We start from the raw sequence: 20,114 nt of genomic DNA on the forward strand, positions 1-20,114 counted from the left end.
CTGTCCGCGTTTCTTCCCGACTAAATAGTGGGCGTCTGGGCCCTCGACCTGTCTTCAGCCCCTCAGGACCAGAGTCCGCGTTGCTCCTTACCCGCGCCATCCCGGGGCCGGAGGCCCTGCCTGCTGTACTCACCGCCCCGGACTCGGTCTCCATCTTCCTCCACGCGCTTCAAAAAGCGAGGGCAAGGAACGGAAACCCGAAGTCTGAAAGCACCTTCCCAGCACGGCAGCAACACCACGTTTCCCGACAGACACTCCCCCTGGCGGCGACGGCGGCACTAGCAGCTGCAGGGGCGCAGGCTCGGACCCGGGGCCTGAACCCGCCACCCGGGGGGGTGGGGGGGTGGGGGGTGGGGGGGTGGGGGGGTGGGGGGGTGGGGGGTGGGGGTGGGGAGGAGCAGCGACGGCGCCTCAGGCGGCGAGGCGGGCGGGCGCCGCAAGCCGGGGAGCGACGCGGGCGGGCGGTATCGGCTGTGGCCGGCGTCGCCGAGCTGGGCCGTCTGAGGGGAAGAGCGTGCGGCAAGTCGGGGTGGGCGTGGGGTGTGCGGACGAGGGCTCGGCTCAGGGGCCACTGTCGCCTGCCTTCGGACGGCTGGGGAGGAGAACGCGGACGGTTACGCAAAGCACCATGCACTGCGCGCCTCCCTCTCTTCTCCCCTTTGGGGGAAAGTCGGCGGCTGGGACTGGTGGGTGACGTGACCCCAGGCTTTACTAAGGAGCACGAGGCCGGCCGAGGGGCGACTTCGCGAGGCTGGTGCGGGGCGAGGAGGGCGGTTTCCAGAGGCAAACTCTGACCCCTCGGGCCTGACGCGCCAAACTCGGGGACTCCCGAGCAGCCTCGGACTCCGCGCTCGCACCTGTTGTCGCCGTCACTCATTCCGGCCGGCGGGCGGGGCAGCGCGGGCGACTTGGCTGGGACCCGCCGTGCAGCCCAGTCTGGGCCCCGGCGCAGGCCGGCGCCCCTCGCGGCTGCCGCGGGCCCCTCGCGGCTGAGCACTGCCCGGCCGCCGCGACAGCCTCGGGAGCCGGTCGGCGACGGGGCCAACGCGCGCGGGAGAGGGTGAGCACGGGGCGGCGCGCCGGGAGCGGCTCTGGCCGCTCAGCCGTAGCCTTGGGACCGTCTTGGCAGGACGAGTTCTTTGCCGAGGTCTGCGAAAGGCGGCCGAGAGTTCTACACGTCGCCGCTGTAATACGCAGTGTTATATCGTACGCACATACAGAATAGATGTATTGGCGATATAAAATATATCATCGGCCTGAGTAATCACAACTGAGTAAACGTGCGCGGTCGTGCTGGTGACCGTTACCTCCAGCATGGACCGAGCCTTCAGTCAGACGGCGATTAAGTCCACTCGGTCAAAACCTAAAGCTTTCAGAGATTCAACCGGGGTCTCCCTGACGAGAATTCACGAGCCTAACCATGCTGACACGTATTTTAAAAAAGTTGGTGGCGACACTTAAAATTTACAGTAGTAATAACCTCTGTCCTCTCATAACAGTTGGACTTTGGGTTATTCTACTTTCAAGAGAAAGACTTTAAACATATGCAGTATCACTCTATTAATTTTTATATGCTTTTACATCTTCATATTATTTACCAAAAATAGGAAGTATAATTTTTTTCATTCGATTCAGTTCAACTAAAGCATCCTAAAAGTCATTATACATTTCTGCATGCAATTTAAGCTCATTTCAGGTTTTAATTTCTGTGGAAACAGAAAACACGAACCTATTCAAATGAATACTCATATTGTAGAGCAGAATAACTTTGCTGTTCGATAATATTAAAGCTAATCTTTGGGCGTTTTTTTTTTTCAATAATATTGATGGATTTGAGTGGCTATTACTATCTTCATTTTTTGCTCAAGTCTTTTTTGACTGAAAACCTTTATTTTTAAAGACTGCCTTCACCACAGTAGGTGTTCAGTCTGTGACACGCAAATAATCAACTTAATTTAGGGAACAGTGGCTGTATTTCAAGGCCCAAGATGGTAATTCTTTGTTCTGCTTCTCTTTTAATTCTTTTTTGTTTTGTAAAGATATTTATTTATTTATTTGACAGAGCGAGAGAGCACAAGCAGGCAGAGCCCCAGAGAAAGAAGCAGTCTCCCCATCAAGCAGGGAGCCCATAGTGGGACTCAATCCCAGGACCCTGGGATCACGACCTGAGCTGAAGGCAGTCGCTCAACCAACTGAGCCACCCAGGCGCCCCTTCTTCTTTAATTCTTAAAGCAAAAGGATATTTTTGTTTTAAAACTTGGGTAAATCATGTAAAAGTATACAATTCAACTAGTAGACGTTTATCGTGCTCCTATTACGTGTGGTGCCTAATGTTCGATGCTATAAGAGAGAAGATGAACAAGATCAAATCTTCAACTTGAGTTTTTTTCAACCTAGAAGGGGAAAAAGGACTAATTGCTCAAAATAATAATTATACCTAAATGTGCTTGTAGTTAATAAGACACAAGCAGAATAAGGTAAGTGATGTATGAGCTGTGATCAAAGATTTTGTAGGAGTGCAAAGGACAGCATCATGGAGCACAATGTCTAGAGCTGGGTAAGGGTATCATCAAGGCTGAAATTCTGGTCTGGGTGGGAAAGTGGGAGGAAAGATGTAGAGCCCCTTTTATCTACCCAGCACTAGACTAGGCACATTCTTTTTTAGTCTTCTTAGTTACCATTCCTTTTGTCTGGAAATCTGAACCTTAGAGAGGTGAAAGTGACTCATGTAGTTACATTGCTGGTAACTGGTAGATGCAGTTTTCAAAAGTTGGTTCTATTTGACCCCATTGCCCATGCACTTTCACTCCGTGATGTTATTTATACTGTGGTAATAATGACTTAGAGTTTTATTCTAGAGACCTTTGCAAACAGAAGGCCACTGAAGGTTATTGAATCAGGAAGTTATATAATCAGAACCAAAATTTAGAAAGATAGCTTCAGACCAGAGAACAGTTTTTAAAGGACAGGAAATAGAGAATTGAATTAGGAGCATACTACTCTAGTGAAAAATAATGGGGACCTAAACAGAAGTGGCAGCTATGAGAATAAAATACTGGGGAAGGGTTAAGGAGAAACCAGAGAAGAACTGAGACTCTTGGACATGGTGATGATGGAGAGGGATTGGTGAGGATGGTTCAGAAGTCTCAAGTTTCAAATCCTGGAGATGTCATTGACAAAGATAAATATAAAAGTGCAACCCATAACAAACTGCAAACCTAATATCCCATTTGTTTATATTTTGTGGTAGCACCCCAATGTTTCTCATCTTTTCCCTTCACACAGTTAAGGGCATAGTTCTTGTTTCAGGGAATTATCAGAACCTGCCTTCCCCCTTGCTTGCGTTCCCTTACTGACAGGTCTTCTATTACTTCTTACGGACTTTTCTATACACTGATTCTAACTCCTAATAATCCATTTTAGGCAGCTTTTTTCTCAATAACACTTTGGATGTGTTCTCTAGCTTATAGACCTAGGTAACTATTTGTGGGCCTCCTATGGACCAGGCTTTACTTTACGGGAGTGGATATGGCAATGGTTCTTGCTCTCCAGCAGCTTGTGGTCTAGTGCAAGAAGGAGCTAAGTAAGTAGAAAGTTTATACACTCAACATGCTAAGTATAGCAGTAGAGTTGCCAGGTGCAGAGACAGGGGGTGACTAAAACAACATGAAAAGGACAGGTTTAGAAGATGCTTCTGCTTCCATTTTATTTCTCTCTTGTTCCCATGTCTGTTAACCTATTGTTGTATTTTGGAGGATGATTAGGTGCTTTCTTCTTCTCTATGCTGGTTAGATATTTGAAATAGGAAAGATGAGGGATAGGAGTTTTAGAAAATCTGTCTTAAGGAGCAGAGAGTCCAGTTCAGAGTTCCTTTTCCTGTATGGAATGTAATACTTACATTTAGAGAGGATATTATAGAGATGATCTAGATTGGAATAGTAAGTGATTTATTGGAAAATTCCTTATAAAATTGTTTTATTTGTTTATGCTGTTTATTTTGAGCAACTACTTAGACACAGGAGTATACAATATAGAACTCACTGTGCAGCATAAGGTAGGACCTCAGTAATTATATATATGGAATAGAGACTAAATGAACATACAACCCTCACACCACCCTCCATTTTATACCCATTCCTTACCATTTTACTCTTACTTCTGGAATAAGAATGGAAAACAGTCATTGTCAGAAAATCTTTTCTTGATTCGCTTACACAAGTATGGTTTAATAATTATACACATATTTTCACTTGATTTTCAGGGGAAGACCTTGTGGTTGGAACATTCCATCTGCAAAATCCTTTGAACATTCACAGATATTTCCTTAAGAGCAAATAATACCCCACATACAGAAATAAGATCTGTGCAGCAAGGCTTCAGTGCAAGAATGATTGCCCAGAACATATTGTCTAGTAATAGACTCAGTCCTGCAGTGTTTGCCTTGGCTTGGCCCTTTATTTTACCCTTACCTGGTCTCACCTTCTGACCATAGATGGCTGGCTGGCTGGCTTTCTTTCTTTCTTTCTCTTTCTTTCCTTTCTTATCTTTTCCTTTCGTTTCATTTCATTTCGTTTCATTTTGTTTCCTTTCCTTTTCTTTTCCTCCTTTCCTTTCTCTTTCTCCCTCCTTCCTTCCCTCCATCCATCCTTCTTTCCTTCCTGTCTGTCTTTCTTTCCTTCTTTCTTAGCTTTATTTATTTATTAGAGAAAGAGAGCCCCTCAGGGAGAGGGGCAGAGGGAGAAGCAGTCTCCCTGCTGAGCTGGAGAGCCTGTGGAGGGGCTCAATCCCAGGACCCTGGGATCATGACCTGAGCTCAAGGAAGACACTTAACCGAATGAGCCACCCAGGCACCTCCCCACACTTTCTTTTTTTAAGATTTTTTTTTGTTTTGTTTATACAACTGCTGTTTTTAAACCTCTTTCTATTCTTATCTCATCTTTAGATATGCTCTGTCTGGGAGGAAAAGGTTTTCCTTGACCCTCTTAGGGTCCCTGGCTGGGTCTGAAAATTAAATTGACAAAGAGTAACAGGAGAAAAGCAAACAAATATTACTGAATTTTTACATGTACATGGGGGCCTTTATAAGGGAATGAAGACCTAAGAACTGTTCAGATCAGAAAGCTTTTGTACCTTTTAGACAAACAATAAATTTATGAGAAATTGACAAGATGAAGGAGTTTAGACTAGAGGTAGTAAATGGTGAAGAAATAACTAGGAAGATAATGGTTAGTTTAACAAGATTAGTTTGCAGTTTCCTCTGATGCTCCCTCTTGGGGCTGATAAGAGTCTGTCTCCTGTAAAAGAATTTATTTCCTGCCTTTAGGCACAAAAGGGGGAGCTTTTTCTGTGTTTATTGCTCCTTAATTGCCTTCAACTCCTAATAATTGTAGGTCAAAGAGGCATATTTTGGGGTGACATATCCTGGTTTCCTTCAAAGCAAGAAGTATTTTCAGGTACTATCATGAACCTCTTAATTCATATTTTTCCCACCCATAGGCATCTTGGCAATAGTTCATGTTCCTAGTATCCTTCTATCCATGACATTTCAAACATCTTTGTGTAAATATTTAGTTGTCACTTGTCCTTTCCTCCAGCAAATATGTTGTTTTTGAGTAGTGGACAATTGTTGCCTTGGCGCACTCTGATCTTTTGAATCTAAGAAAGGCCACCATGTGGTGTTGTATAGATTACTCAACACATAAGGGTGTCTGGCTGAAGGAGCTAGTAGGATGAAATCCAGACCTTAGTGCTCCACTAAGCATATAGCCATGGGCCCCTCCACTCAATGGGAATGCATTTTTCTAATTCATAAAGAGATTTTGAATGGGCCAGTGGTAGCCCTACCTAAACATAGCTCCTGTACTATATGATAGCGTCAAGAAACCCTCGCTCTTGTTCATCATGTTTTACTATCATATTTTCAGACATGGTAACTGTTTGAGAGTCGGAAAAATATTCATCTTGGTGAAAGTTGCACATGGGTTCCTCAGGAAACGTACTCTGAGATTTGCCTGTAGAAGTTTTGGGGAATCCAAGTTTGGGAAGAGGACCTGAGAAGAGTGAGGGGAATAGGATTGGGCAGAGCAAGTGGAATTGTGATTTTTGCAACAGAGTCTCAGCAATACTAGGATGGCCTGCAGAGTTGTCCCTAGAGACTAGGGTCCCTTCCCTCTCCGCCATACTCTCTATCCTCATCTACCCATCTATAGATGTTGGGTGCAGGCTGCTCCCAGACAGGAGTCTGGACTTTGGACAAGATGACTTTCTTTGGCTGCGGGAAATTTCTGGAGAGGAATTTAGGTGAGAACAGTCCACATGCCCAGTATCTGGTGGAACAATGGCTTGGTCCTGAAGGGAGATTTGGGCCAACCACATATACAAAATTGAGTTCATAACATTGAATGACCTTTTCTCTATAAGAGGATTAAACAGGTTGAATTTAGTTTGCTTTTGGCTGAAGGAAAACATGACAAAAACAGAATAACTGAGGAAAAATTCAAACTTGTATTTTTCTTAGAGAGGATACCTCAGAGATTGCAGGAAGGACGATATCAGGAGCACAGATCTGGTAACCCAAGATCTGTTAATCTTGTGACACTGAAAGTTTAGGTTGCACATTGTGTTTAATGATTACAGGCTAAAAAACAGCTTTCTATGAGTTTGCCCTCTGTTGGTTCTTTCTTTTTTTTTTCTTCTTTTTCTTTTTTTTAGGATTTGATTTATTTATTTGAGAGACAGAGCATGAGAGGGGAGAAAATCAGAGGGAGAACCAGATTCCCTGTGGAGCTGGGAGCTCAATGCAGGACTCGATCCTGGGACTCCAGGGTCATGACCTGAGCTGAAGGCAGTAGCTCAACCAACAGCCATGCAGGCGCCCCCCTCTGTTGGTTCTATGCTCAAGAAAATATTCATATTGGTCATTATTGGAGAAATATAATTAAAGTGCAAAATCTTCGCCCCAGTCAGAAAACCTCTCCATAAAGGTAACAGAGACAGAAACCAGTTTCACCACTGAATAAGCATGAACATTGTGGTGCACATGACAGGCAAGAAATTGCAAAGAAAAAACAAAGGAATCTTACCCACTTATACTGCCAAGCAGACACAACCCATCATATCACAGATAGTTCATCCTAACCTTTCCTGATGATTAGAATCACCATCTTATTGGCTTTATAGAGAGGAAAAACAAACCTCATGTCTTTATAGCAGGAAGTAGTTTTGCAAACTGGAGTAAGGCAAACATCAAAGTTAGGCTCTTAACTTCTTACTGAAACTGGGAAATAGGGGAACTATCTCTCCCTTGATGTTTGCATTTTCGAAAAGGTATTTTTTTCTAAATTTTTATTTAAATTCTAGTTAGTTAACATATAGTTTAATATTGATTTCAGTAGTAGAATTTAGCGGTTCATCACTTACATATAATACCAGTGCTCACCACAACTGGATCAGAACAGATAACCCAAAGGTAGACTGAAGTGTATGTGGGAATTAAACATATGACAAGAGGGATAATTCAATTTAGTGAGAAAATAATAGATTACTTAATGAGGAAAATAAAAGTAGCCCACCATCTTATTTTAAAAATTTTATATAAATGCTTATATACATATATAAACTAAATTAAAAAATAAAGTATAGAAGGACCAAATACTTAAATGTTAAAAAAAACCTTGCAAGAAAAGGTAGATTACATGTACAAACTGGGGGTTGGAAGGTGTTTCCTAATGCTGAAAAGAGGAGAGACATATTTATTTATATAAAGATTAATAGATTATATAATAGATATCATAAAATCAATAAACAGTCTGGAAAATATTAAAGCTAATGACTTAATAAGGATAACATCCATAATGTACAGGTTGGGTTCTCTGAGAAGCATGTGGCATTAGAGATGAAAGATTTATTGGAAAGTAACACATGTGGAGGGAAAAGGGAGAAGTAGGATTGGGCAGGAGGAGTTCAGATACAGACATGACAAAAATCTCAAACAGCCCAAGGGGCAGCTGGAACAATGATTGCCTGTTGGAGCAGTCCTGCCATGGTATAAATGGCTAAGGCCCGTTGACTGGAGATTGCCCAGAGAAGAGAAGAGCTTGCCCTCAGCTATCAACACCTCACTCATTCACTGGCAATGGGCTGCTCCAAGAAGAACATGACTTTGGTTCAAAAGTTGAGGTGAACCCTGAGTAACTGAATAGCTAAAGGCTGTCTAGAAGCCAGAGAGTGAGCCTCTTCCTGAAGCAGGATCTGAGTGTGGCATCTCTGTGTTTGCTATAGAACGCTTACAGACTAAGAAGAAAAAAGGCATTCAGTCCAATGGAAAATTATTCAAGGCACATGTGTATACAGTTTACTGAAGACTGAGTCCAAATGACCCAGAAACATTTGAAATGATGCTTAGTAATCTGGAAAGTGAAGTTAATTTAACAATGGAAGCTAACTTTATGCCTATAAGATAGGCAGAAATTATTGAGAGCTACAATACCTATTAAGGTGAAATGTGAAATGTTGTGACTCTGGGAAATCCATCTAGCATTATCTATTAATATTAAAAATACATATATCATTAGACTCCCAAAATTCTATTCTTGGGAATTTATCTTATGGAAATTAAACAACTGGTTCATACAAATATGTGTGCAAAAATGATAATTACGATGCTGTTTGTAGTGATGAAAACTAGAAATAAATTGAACACCCCAAATAGAGCAATGCTTAAATGAATTATGGTATACCCATACCATGGATTATTTGCAGTCATTAAAAGAATGAATTAGTAGATGTTGTAAATAAGGTGGGGATTCTTACCAGGTATTGTTGAGTGAGAAAAAGAAGATGCAGAATAGTATGTATAAAATATGTCTGCCCACTTCTTTTTTTAGTTAATTAAACAATGACAAACACATACTTTCTCTACACACGTGCATGCACACACACATGAATGTACACCAAGGCTGAAAAATGCTTTTAACTTGGCAACTTAGGTTGTTAATTTGAGTTACCTTGCAAGGATTGGGAGGGTCGATGTGGGTGGAGGAGGAGAGAAATGTTCAAGACAGGTAAAAGGAAAAATTATACCAAAGAAGCATGCATTGATCACACTTTTGTACCTTTCTTGCATCGGTGTGTGAGGAAACACATTTATCCTCTTGTTCACATATGTGTAAGAAAGGATATTTTGATATTAAACATCCGTTCTCCTGGTAAGTTCAAAGATACATTGAATAGGAGTATGGCATTTTCAATCGATCATACCTAACAAGAAAGGCAGAAACAGCGGCTTACATAGCTTATAGGAAAGAAATAAATGAGAAAAATATGTCACAGAAATAGAAATAACTATACACAATTTTTGGATATCCAGAAATTTTTAGTTTTTACTAGTTTAGTAGATGCCAGGAATGTTTATTTGCTATATAAATCAAGTAATATCTGGCCATATGGGCCGATAACATTGTTGTAGAAAGTATAGAGTTTTCAGTAAACTTATGTATCTGTATCAGGAGAGACTCAGTTATACTACAGTAACACATGACCCCCAAATCTAAGAGGTAAGCCTCTTAGACATTGCTTTCTTGCTCATGTTATACATCCACTGTAGTTTGGCTTGAGCTCTGTCCCTTGCCATTTTCACTTAGGATCAAACCTCTATCTGGTGACCAATTAATTTTGCGGCAGAGGAAAATGAGATCATGGTAAGCATACACTGGCTCTTGAAGCTTCTGTTCAGAAGGGGCTTTGACTCATCTTTGATGGGCTAAAGCAAATCACATGACTGAACCTGCTGTTAACCAGTTAAGTGGCATAAGCCCTTCCACAGGGAGGATTAGTGAACATCTCCATGAGTATGAAGATTGTCTTTAAAATGAAGAGCGTTAATGAAATATTTCCATGTGAGTCATACCTAATGGGTGTCCTTAGTGATTGGTGAGTATGAAGAATTAAGATGAGAAATAAGAGGGGTGCCTGCGTAGCTCAGTCAGTTGAACATCTGGCTCTTGATTTTGGCTGAGGTCATGGTCTCAGGGCCCTGGAACTGAGCCCTGAGTAGGGCTCCATGCTCAGTGGGGAGTCTGTTGGAGTATTCTCTCTCCTTTCCCTCTGCCCTTTACCCCACTCTCTCTTTCTAAAATTGATAAATAAAACTTAAAAAAAAAAAGAGAGAAATAAGAGGGGCACCTGGTTGGCTCAGTCAGAAAAGCATGCGACTCTTGATCTCAGCTTTGTGAGTTTAAGCTCTACCTTGGGTGTAGATTACTAAATAAATAAATTTTAAGATGTGAAATAAGAGAAAATACTTTTTTCTAATCAAATGCTATTTTTTCTCACCTCCTGGGTGTACAGATAAGAAGTACTCCTTTTGACTTTGGTTTCAATCACAGACCACACACCATTATTTACATTTTCAGAAAACAAACAAAAAACCTGTTTAATCCATATTTTGAAGATAGGAAAAATATGGAAGAGGTAAGATTTTATTTTTTCATATATTTTATTTTTCTGAAGTTTAGAATTTACAGCAGTATGATTATGAGAAATATAATATCTATCAAAAATCAGAAAAATATCCTTTCCCTTAGAAATGATCATCTAAAAATAATGATGTTTAGTATTTTTTTCCTAGCGTTTAAGTATGGCTCATAAGGAATCTTCCAAATAAATTATATATTACAAGTTACCAGTTTAGTTACTAAAATCCCATTTTGGTTAGGAGAAAAATTAAAGAAAGCTCTATGATGTCTCATTACACTAAATGTAGTATTGCACAATGTTTGTTGTTTATTATCTTACTTCACAGTTTAAGTTAAATTTTAGTTCTTTGTTGCTGCTTTATATTTTAGATGATCCCTGCAACATGACTTTATCCACCCTAATCTTTAAAAAACAATTGTGACATCATCTGAAGTTTCACCAGTACATTTTATATAGAACAGAGAATGGCAAACATCCCAAGTGCCGTTCAGCAGCTGTTGCTCCTCTACTGTGGATAAGGGAAGAAGTAGTTGTCTCCATGGTGACCTATATGAGTCCGTGAGGGTGGGAACTGGGGGATTCTCACGGGGTTAATGACAGAGGAAATGCTAGCAATCCAGTTTTCAGTAGACATTTGGCCTCAAATGGAATTTTTTTTTTTAAAGGACTCACTTTTTTATGGCCTTTCATTTTGTAAAGGGGATAAACTTGCATTATGCTCAACGAAAGAGCTAGGTACCTGAAAACTTATGGGGAACTAAAACTGCCTTACAGAAGAGACTGTACTTTATTTTTGTTTTATACTTCAGAACATGCATTACAATTCTGTGTTTATTTAAATATTGCACTCTGCTTCTTTCTCCCAAAACACGTGAGGTAGAATGTAACAAGGGCTTATCAATAAGGTTAACAAAATAGATATAAGACTGAGACATCATGATCAAAGGAAATGAATTAGGGAAAGAAATATCACTCTTCACTTTCTTCCAATGGGTCCTAGGATGCTTAAAAAAGCATTAATAGACCTTATGTCTTGGCATAAATTGGAGGAAAACCCCCTGCCACATTCAGATGAATTAGATTTGGGGTATGTACCTGGATGGGGAGAGGAAGAGTCTCCAAACTTATATTTACTCCTGCATTGCAAGTGTCAGGCATCGGGAGTGTGTTTCATTTGAAGAGGTTTCTATTATAACTTCATACGTGAAAAGATCCAAGATGTCAACTAAAATAGAGAAAGAAGAGAAACAAGTTTTCATGTGGGCCTCACTGGTGCCATTCCAGGGGTAGATTTCATAAATGCCTCTGTGGTTTCTGCATTAGTGTGGACCATAATGATGACATGAGCTCCATCTTCAGGATCCATGACAAAGTCAGTTAATACATAGAAAATAAATCTACACTGACTTCCTCTTTTCTTTTCTTATTATTATTTTTAACACTGCCTATTTTAAAAAGACATTTGCCTTACACATACAGAATGTTCCCAGATGATTTGCCTGGGGCTCCTAATCTTGTATCTTAGACTTCGGGTCTACATGATTCCTGAGAGGGCAGTGTTAATGGACAGACACCCAGGTATTCTGCTTTCCTGCAGGTAGTAGAATTTCCCCAACATGGGAAGGAAGCAGTAGCCTTAGAACATTGAAGAACATTGGCTGTAATTAAAGATTTCTTAAATGTAATGCCTTTCATTACTTTGAGATTTATTAACCTGAGGAATCTAGATCTATTCTAAACAATTTGTAATTTCTCATTTTTGTAGGACCACTATCATGGAGTGGATTACTTGTACCTTTATGTAAAATTAGTTGACTTTTATGTTTTAGTTACTGAAATTTCCTACTTAATTGTTAACCTAAGGGACAAAAGAATATCTTTGAAGAAAAAAACCTTTGAATTTTAAGAACATGTATTTGGTTTTGCTTACCTTTTATTGCCTTCATACATATTTACTCTACTACAATATTTATATTACAAATTACCCTGCAAATTGTTTTCTTGAGTTAACAAGTTGAAATGATTAGTGTGTGTATTAGAGAGTGTTATGACTTAATATAAGGATATATATGACTCAGTTGAAAATGCCACACTCCTATTCAGTGTATTTTTGAACTTACCAGGAGAACTGACTTTTAATGTAAAAATACCCTTTCTTACACATATGTGAACAAGAGGATAAATGTGTTTCCTCACACACCGATAAATCTGTCAGCTTCACACTCCACCATGATGACATAGAGGTAATGCTGATGTCAAGAGGAGAGGCCATCATGCTGAATGTGAGTGGTTCCAGAACTGGAGAAGTGGCTCTTCAGAACAGGTGAAGTCTCCAGGACTTCACTGGACTCACACCTTCTGAGAGCCTCATCCTGGTTCCATCACTTCCTTTTGGCTCTAACTCTGAGCAAGCTCATTGACCCTTTTGATCCTTACCTTCCTTGTCTGTAAAATGGAGATCAGAATACTTCATAGAGGGTTATCTGGCATATAGAAAGCAGTTATCAGTTCTCTTCCCCAGCTGTGGTTTCCTAGTAGAGTACGGAAAGTCTTAATATTCTCACAGGATTTTTCCTAGGCCCAGGGTTCTGGGGTGACTTCTTTGGGCTGGAAGAACTACATTGACAAATCTGCTCATTGATTCTGGGCTAGGTATTTTTAGATTTGCTGGACCTGGTTAGGTTCATCAGTTGTCTTTCAGTCTAATTCTCAATTTCAAGTTATTCCAATTTATAAGCATCCTCCTACTTTTGCAACTGCTTGCTTTGGGTCTGTTCTGATTTCTGCCCTAGGATGGAATTCTAGGATCCCAGAAGATGAGAGGTACTATAGTGTGGGCAGTGACAGAGCCATTTTTTTTTTTTTTTAATAAGAAGTGGATTTTATTCAGTCAGAGGATTGCAAAGGTGAAGATTCCATCTACGGATATTTATTGAGCACCTACTCTTTGCCAGACAGGGTTCTGGGAGCTGGAGATAAAGCAATGAATAAGGACTTTTGCACATGGAGATGACTTTCTCAATTTTAGTGGGGGCAGAGATAGGAGGTGAGTAAGACAGAATATATAAGTAAACAATTCCATGGACAGGACAGTTTATTCATAGTGATGAAATTCTATGAGAAAGCAAAATAGAATAATATGAGTAACATGGTGTGTGTGTGAGGTTGAAAGAACTTGAGATTTGTGATCAAAGGAGACCTTTCCGTGGTGGTTACACTGGAATCACTATTCATTACTGTTATTCATCTTTTCTCTTCCCCTCACCCCAGCTTCTAATTTGCCAATCAAGTGATTGCTGTCTTATTTGGTGAAAGTTTAAGAAGCAAGAATTGTGGGCGATATTAATTTGGAAAGAGACAATTATTAATGGAGGGGTAGGAATGTGCCAATAGTTGCTGATTTAACCAAATCTAGTTAAACCTTTCAGTCTTGGGAATGGGGCCAGAGTAGAATCTGTCCCCAGGTAGAAGAAGATTCAATGGGTGGCTCTTTTTTTTTTTTTTTTTTAAACTGCAAATATGAGTATCAGGAGAAGCCTATTGAGTTTATACTAGAAGACAATAGTATGAAAGACTAGACTAGGGTCCAGCCATTTTCTCAAAGCAGAATGAATTACATAATAGCCTTTATGAACAGAGGCTCAGAACAAAGGATTTAATACGAGGTGTGTATGTGTGTGCATGTGTGTGTGCGTGTGTGTGTGAGAGAGAGTCTGAAAGAGAGAGAAGCTGAGACTGTGTGTGTGTGTGTTTGCCTCTACATAAGGGTGAGAGAGAAGTCTGCTAAAGGAGGGAAGAGGCGAAAGTCCAACTAGATAGCATCTAGTTGAAACAAAAAAATTTGTACACTTTTATGCTATACGTTCTCGCAGCTGCTGCTGCTTCTTTTGCTGCTGCTTCTTTTTTGAAGATCACTGACATTAAATGTTAATAAGGTGACACTAGTTTTAATAGTTTAAAAAACAAATTATTACCAGAATTGTATATACAAGCCAGTAGAATGGGAAGTCTTTGTAGATAGTATTAATATTGGAGAACAAGATAATGAGTAAGATAACTGCCATTTACATTTCTTGGAGGACAACCCAAGAATGGAATTTTTGTGAGGGTAACAAAGAAAAATGAAGCTCTGAAATAACCACATAAAGCCAAAAGTAAAACATAGTAGTAGTTGAATATCAAAGAAAAAAAATGATAGCTTAAAATAGGTTATATTTGTGAGGACAGCAAATAAAGATATTTCCCGTACAAGAGAGGAACAGATCCCCTGAACTAATTAGTGAAGATGAAAGACACGCATGGTTGTTTTAAGTCTGGGGGCCCTTTTACTGTCTTCTGGGGGGTAATAAAGGCAGGTCACTTGAAAAGGAAACTTTAGTTGAGTTTCTCTGTCTTTAACATATAAGAGGGAAAGAAGAGATTATTTGCTGTTACAGATGCAGTTCTTAGACTCTCACTAGAGGGTGGTGTTGCTTCTAAAACCAGAGGTTGCTAATCTACAGTACATTCATTACCGGGCTGCATTTATATTTAAAGAAAAGGTAGACTTGAGGTTTCTCAGACTTACCTAAAAGTTGGTAAATGTCAAGTCTGAAACTTCCCAAGGGCCTTATCCAGCTCTGACTGCTTGCAGACCCCGAGGAGGGAGATAAAGTAGCAGAGATTACAGGAGGAGTTAAGTAGCAGATTCTAATTTCAGCTCCTGCACTAAGTAGTAGACAGGAAACTAAAGCTTCCCAGGCCTTCAACTCCTCTGTAAAATAAAAAGGCTGCCTGAGACGATCCCTTAATCTCCTTGAGTCTCTAAACTTCTGAAATTCTAACAAATTTTGGGTCTAAAAGCCTGAAGTATTTCTGATGTTCTTGGCCAGCCAAAGGAATGGGTATCATCTCAAATTATCAAATTATTAATAATTAAAATATTAAAATATAATTAATGCTATACTATAATTAAAATATAATTAATGGTAGAAATAAGGTTTAATATAGATTTGGGTATTAAAAAGTATTTAAACGAAATCATCATCCTCTGTCCTGCTATGGAACCTCACAGCCATCTTTTACATCTACCTGAACATTCTGTGGTTAAATTTCAGTGACATCGCATTATCTAAAGATCTCTCTCTTCTTGGTTGCTTAACTGGCTGGAAACGAGCAAAATATGTTTATATAGGATTATCTAGAGGGAGGAAGTTGAACCGTTATCAAATAGGGATGTTTTAGGATAGGCTAAATCCCCCACCTCATTTTGTACTTAACCAACTCTCAGCATATCTATGCTCTGCTAGGAGACACTCTCCAGAGGGATTTAGCTGGTTTAGTTGCCCGCTACCCTCACCTTTTGTATCTGATTCCCTTGCCTTGTTATGTTTATTCGCAGTGCAGAATGAACGGAAGATCATTTTATGAAACCTGAATCAAATTATTCAGCTCCAGGGCCGCAGGACACCCTCGTTTACCTCTACGTGGACTTGACTTCAAAGGGTTGGTGGGAGAGGCTGCAAAGCCCTGATGGTGCGAAGCTGCGCTCTGTCACCCTCAAACACTTCGACACTCGGGCTCAACATCCCTTTCCTCCCCACTGCTTGGCTTTGCCTGGCCGAAGATTTCCTTCCCCCGCCCCCTCCCCCGCCCCCGGATTCTGTTGCCTCTTCAGGCCCATTTCGAAGATCTAAACTTCCTAAAGCGTACGCGGAGCGCCTGCGGGTGCGCACACGCGCGCTCACACCTTCGCTCGAGTACCCGAGCGGGGCCGGGCCGGCTCCCAGCCCCAGAACACATTCTTCCATTCTTCGCTCTCGGGCACACCCCTTCGCAGTGGGGATTGGTCGGGCCGACCCCTCCTCGGCGACGCGAGGCTCCTAAGAGGCTCAGACGCCTGCCAATCCCCACGGGCTGTCAAAACAAGTCTTCCCTCCCTGTCACAACAGAGCGGAGTGGAGGCCGCCGCCGCCGCCGCACTTCCTGGGGCCGCTGCGCCGCGCTCCGCGGGCAGGTGGCGGGTGCGACGGGCCGCGGGCGTCCGGCTCCGGCCACCCCCCCCACCCCCCAGGCCGCGAACGTCCCGGCCTCCGAGGCCGGCCCGGCGCCGGGTGCCTTTTGTCTGGCGCGGAGCGGGCGTCTGCATCACGTTTCGGACACCTCCCTCTCCTTTTCGCCTCTGCTCCCTCCCGCTCGCATCTCCTTCGCGTTCCCGCCGCCGTACCCCTGCGGACCGCCGGCCTCCCGGACCGAAGCCCGCGGACGTCTCCAGCCGAGCGATGTCTCCGCTCCAGAAAGTTGCCGCCGCCGCCGCCCCCGGGCGGTGAAACAAAGTCTGGCGCGGCCGCCTTCGGGTGCAGGAGCGCACTCGTGCCCAGAGGCTGGACTCCGCTGCCGGGCGTGCCGTCTCCCCCGGAGAGCCCGAAACGCCGGCCATGGCCGAGGGCGCCGCGGGCAGGGAGGGTCCCGCGCCGCCCGACGCAGCCGGATGTGAAGACGACCCCCGAGTGGGTCCGGACGCCGCCTCCGGAGAAGGCGTGGCTGGGGCCCCCGGGGGCCGGTGGAGGGACCGTCGCAGCGGGGTCGCGCTGCCGGGTGCCGCGGGGGCCCCGGCGGACAGCGAGGCGGGCCTCCTGGAGGCCGTGCGGGCGACCCCCCGGCGCAGCAGCATCATCAAGGTAAGCGAGGCCGCGCCGCCCCAGGAGCGTGGGTGTGGGTGCTCGGTGCGTCGGGGATCCGGCCAGGATGCACGGTGTCCGGAGGCATCGCGGGCTCGGCATTGTTTTCTCCCACCTCCCTCATTACCAGACCTTCCTTCCTCGTCCGGAGGTTCCCAGACTCAGCTCTTGGCCGTGAGAAGCAGAAGTCACTTTTTTTTTTTTTTTTTTTCCCCTGACAGCAGAGGAAAAGTTCCGCTCTGCGTCTTTGCGTTTTGATGGATGCTTTCCCTCATTTTCTCTGAAAGCTTCACTAAGCCGTTGATGGAAGGAAGAAGGAAAGAGTCAGTGTAAATGCAGACCACGGGATGGTTGTGCATTGCTCTCTAAAGAAAGGTTAGCTTCCCCCTACCCCCGCCCCCTCTCCCAGCACAGTAAAGGAAATGTACGGTTTATCCTCAAGTGGAAAAAAACAAAACAAAACAAAACAAAAAACAAAACCCACAAAAACCAAAAACAAAAAAAAACCCCAAAAAACAAAAACAAACAAAAAAACCCACCAAAACCCAAAATCCAAAACCCAAACAGCCCCCTTCCCAAAGACTCAGACGGTCCCGAAATCCCAAGAAGCGTGAACTTTCCCGGTAGACAAGCAGAGTTTTCAGTGGACCCTCTGGCTAAGCGGAGAGCGATGGTGGAGCCCAGAGTTTCTGCACTGCAGAAAGCGCGAGCGGAAAGCAATGAATCCCCCAAGCATCATCCCAGGTCTTTGCGGTTACCGCTGCATGCAGGGAAAATGCTTCCCCACCCCTTAACCACCAGACAAGATTTCTCTTCATCTGTTTGGCCAGAAATTTGTAAGCCTTTCTCTCCCTTATCTCGTTCTGTCTTCCTTCCACTTGGGGCTTACTTCCTGTTTAAAATTTCATCTTTTGGGTGCATGACATGTGGTAAGGTATCCTGGAAGTCGCTCTCCCCCAGGGTTTGGAAAAGGGCCTCTTGGCATAAATGAATGTGAGTAATCATGTACATGTGAGATTAAAATTGATTTTGGTAGAGAAAGTAGTCTGTATGAAACTATATATACATATACATACATATATATATATATATATATATATATATATATATATATATATGGTCCAAAGATGATAGTGAAAGATGGACTTGGAACTTCTTTCTTTCTATTTTCAGTTTACTTGGTGTGCTAATACATTCAAGACCCTTGTTCAGGGTTAAACTGTGTAACCACCTCATAATGCATGTCTCTTTCTTAGGCTCAAACGTCCATTGCCAATGTGAGAAGGCTGTGCCCACAGAACATCCACCCAACTCCAAGTATTGTCTAGGCTTTTCCCCAACACTGACACATGAAAGTTTAAAACCAACAGGAAGATTTCTATATAAAAAGAAGAGTGGGTGGTAGTTGCAAATGACTTATAGTAGTTTTTGTTATTTTGTGCCTTTTAGATTATGTGAAAAGGAATGTGCTATTCTGGGTGTGAATTTGGATAAAAAGGAAATGATCACTTTTTTTTTTCTTTTAACCCACGAGTCAGAAAGCATATTATTTTGAAACTTAAAAAACAGCACAATTAAGAAACAATTACATTTTGAATTCTAAGATATTGATAAAACACGAGGTCCTGTGTGTGTGAAAACAAACTCCCAAGGATAGTTTAAAACATATCACCATAAAAAACAGTGGCCTCCCTAGTGTTGTAAAAAATAAAAGTAACAGAGTGTAAGGAATATACAAATTCTTGCAACTCAATTTGCAGTTTTTAAGTTGTATTATGTGCTGGTTTATATTCTCAAAAGGGCCCTTGCTGATTAATTTTGCTTCTTTTGTTTTGAAGTTTATTTTTGTGGAAAAAGAGGGAGGCAACAGAATATCAACTTGATCTTTTTCCTATTTAATAGTAGAATAAGCATTTAATAAATGGCCTTTATAATTAAAGATCCTAGAAAATGAAGCACATTGTTGTTACTATTTTAAATTAGGTTTTATTGAAAAAGTAATATAAGCATATGATAAAAAAAAATCAAATGTTACGAAGGAGCACGAAGGGAAGACTCCCAGCCATTCCACACTCCCACTTACATGGGAGTCCGCCCCCATAGCTGCTAACACTTTCTTAAGTATCCTTCCAGAAATATTCCATGCATATGTAAGCATATGTATCTGTATATATCTGTGGTGAGTTATTGACGTTCTTGATTTATATAATAAAATTTAAAGTTTACAGGCCTCATATTCTCAAATTTGCTCCACATGTTTTTGATTCCCAGTGGGTTGTCCAAAATCATTGTGATGTGTCCGTTAATCTTCGGGAATAAACTGGAAGGTGAATTGATGGGTATGGGTCCTTAGGGTCTGTTCTCAGAGAACTTTATTCCCTTCCAGTAGGAAAAGAAGCAGGTGATGGGGTTCTGTTCCACACAATCTCTGAGATAAGGACCTTTCTGTTTACATCTTGAATCTGCTGCCCCATGCTTCACTTTAGCAAAGTAAAAAGGAGAGTCTCTAAAAAAGGTCTAGTTCATATAAGAAATGTATAGCATGTGGCCTATACTGAGAGAAAAATGCATTCTTCAGAGTTTGGCCAAGGATTCTTTTTATTTGCATTAAAACATACACAGAAAAGAAAGGCTTTAGTACATTTTACATTAATCAAACTATTAAATTTTCTCTGATGGCTCCAAATAGCCTTCACATAGTGATAATTCATTCATGACCATAACTCTGAGCCCCTGAAAGATTGTGAATCGTCAAATATTGAATTATTTTCAGCTCCGTTTAGGATATTGTTTCTATTCTAATTATTTGACTGCTAATTCTCTATTAACTTGAATATTAGACAAATCAGAATAGTGCATTCCTCTATCATGCCAGGAAACAGACTATCTTGTATATTAATAAAAAAGTCTTGTATATTAATAAAAGGAATGTTTTCAGTAAACTTGCCCTCTCTAATTTGTGAAAACATGGTTTTAGTT

The 20,114-nt window shown here is 41.9% G+C and overlaps 2 protein-coding genes across 5 annotated transcripts in view; one reads left to right on the forward strand and one right to left on the reverse strand.

The window, feature by feature from the left end:
* The window catches only part of BOLL (boule homolog, RNA binding protein), a 51,719-nt gene extending 51,385 nt beyond the window's left edge, over positions 1–334 (reverse strand). Inside the window, exon 1 of one of the 3 annotated variants that reach the window (XM_047720675.1) lies at positions 92–334. In XM_047720675.1, the coding sequence (XP_047576631.1) occupies positions 92–154 (63 nt within the window). In that variant the 5' untranslated portion in view covers positions 155–334. The remainder of the gene's footprint in view (positions 1–91) is intronic. The other 2 variants (XM_047720676.1, XM_047720677.1) reach the window with 2 other exon arrangements.
* Positions 335–16,754: 16,420 nt separating this feature from the next.
* PLCL1 (phospholipase C like 1 (inactive)) overlaps positions 16,755–20,114 on the forward strand; it is a 365,077-nt gene continuing 361,717 nt past the window's right edge. Inside the window, exon 1 of one of the 2 annotated variants that reach the window (XM_047720906.1) lies at positions 16,755–17,135. In XM_047720906.1, the coding sequence (XP_047576862.1) occupies positions 16,893–17,135 (243 nt within the window). In that variant the 5' untranslated portion in view covers positions 16,755–16,892. The remainder of the gene's footprint in view (positions 17,136–20,114) is intronic. The other variant, XM_047720907.1, reaches the window with a different exon arrangement.

This window comes from Lutra lutra, chromosome 3 (assembly GCF_902655055.1).
Source record: "Lutra lutra chromosome 3, mLutLut1.2, whole genome shotgun sequence".
In the NCBI taxonomy this organism is placed as follows: Eukaryota; Metazoa; Chordata; class Mammalia; order Carnivora; family Mustelidae; genus Lutra; species Lutra lutra.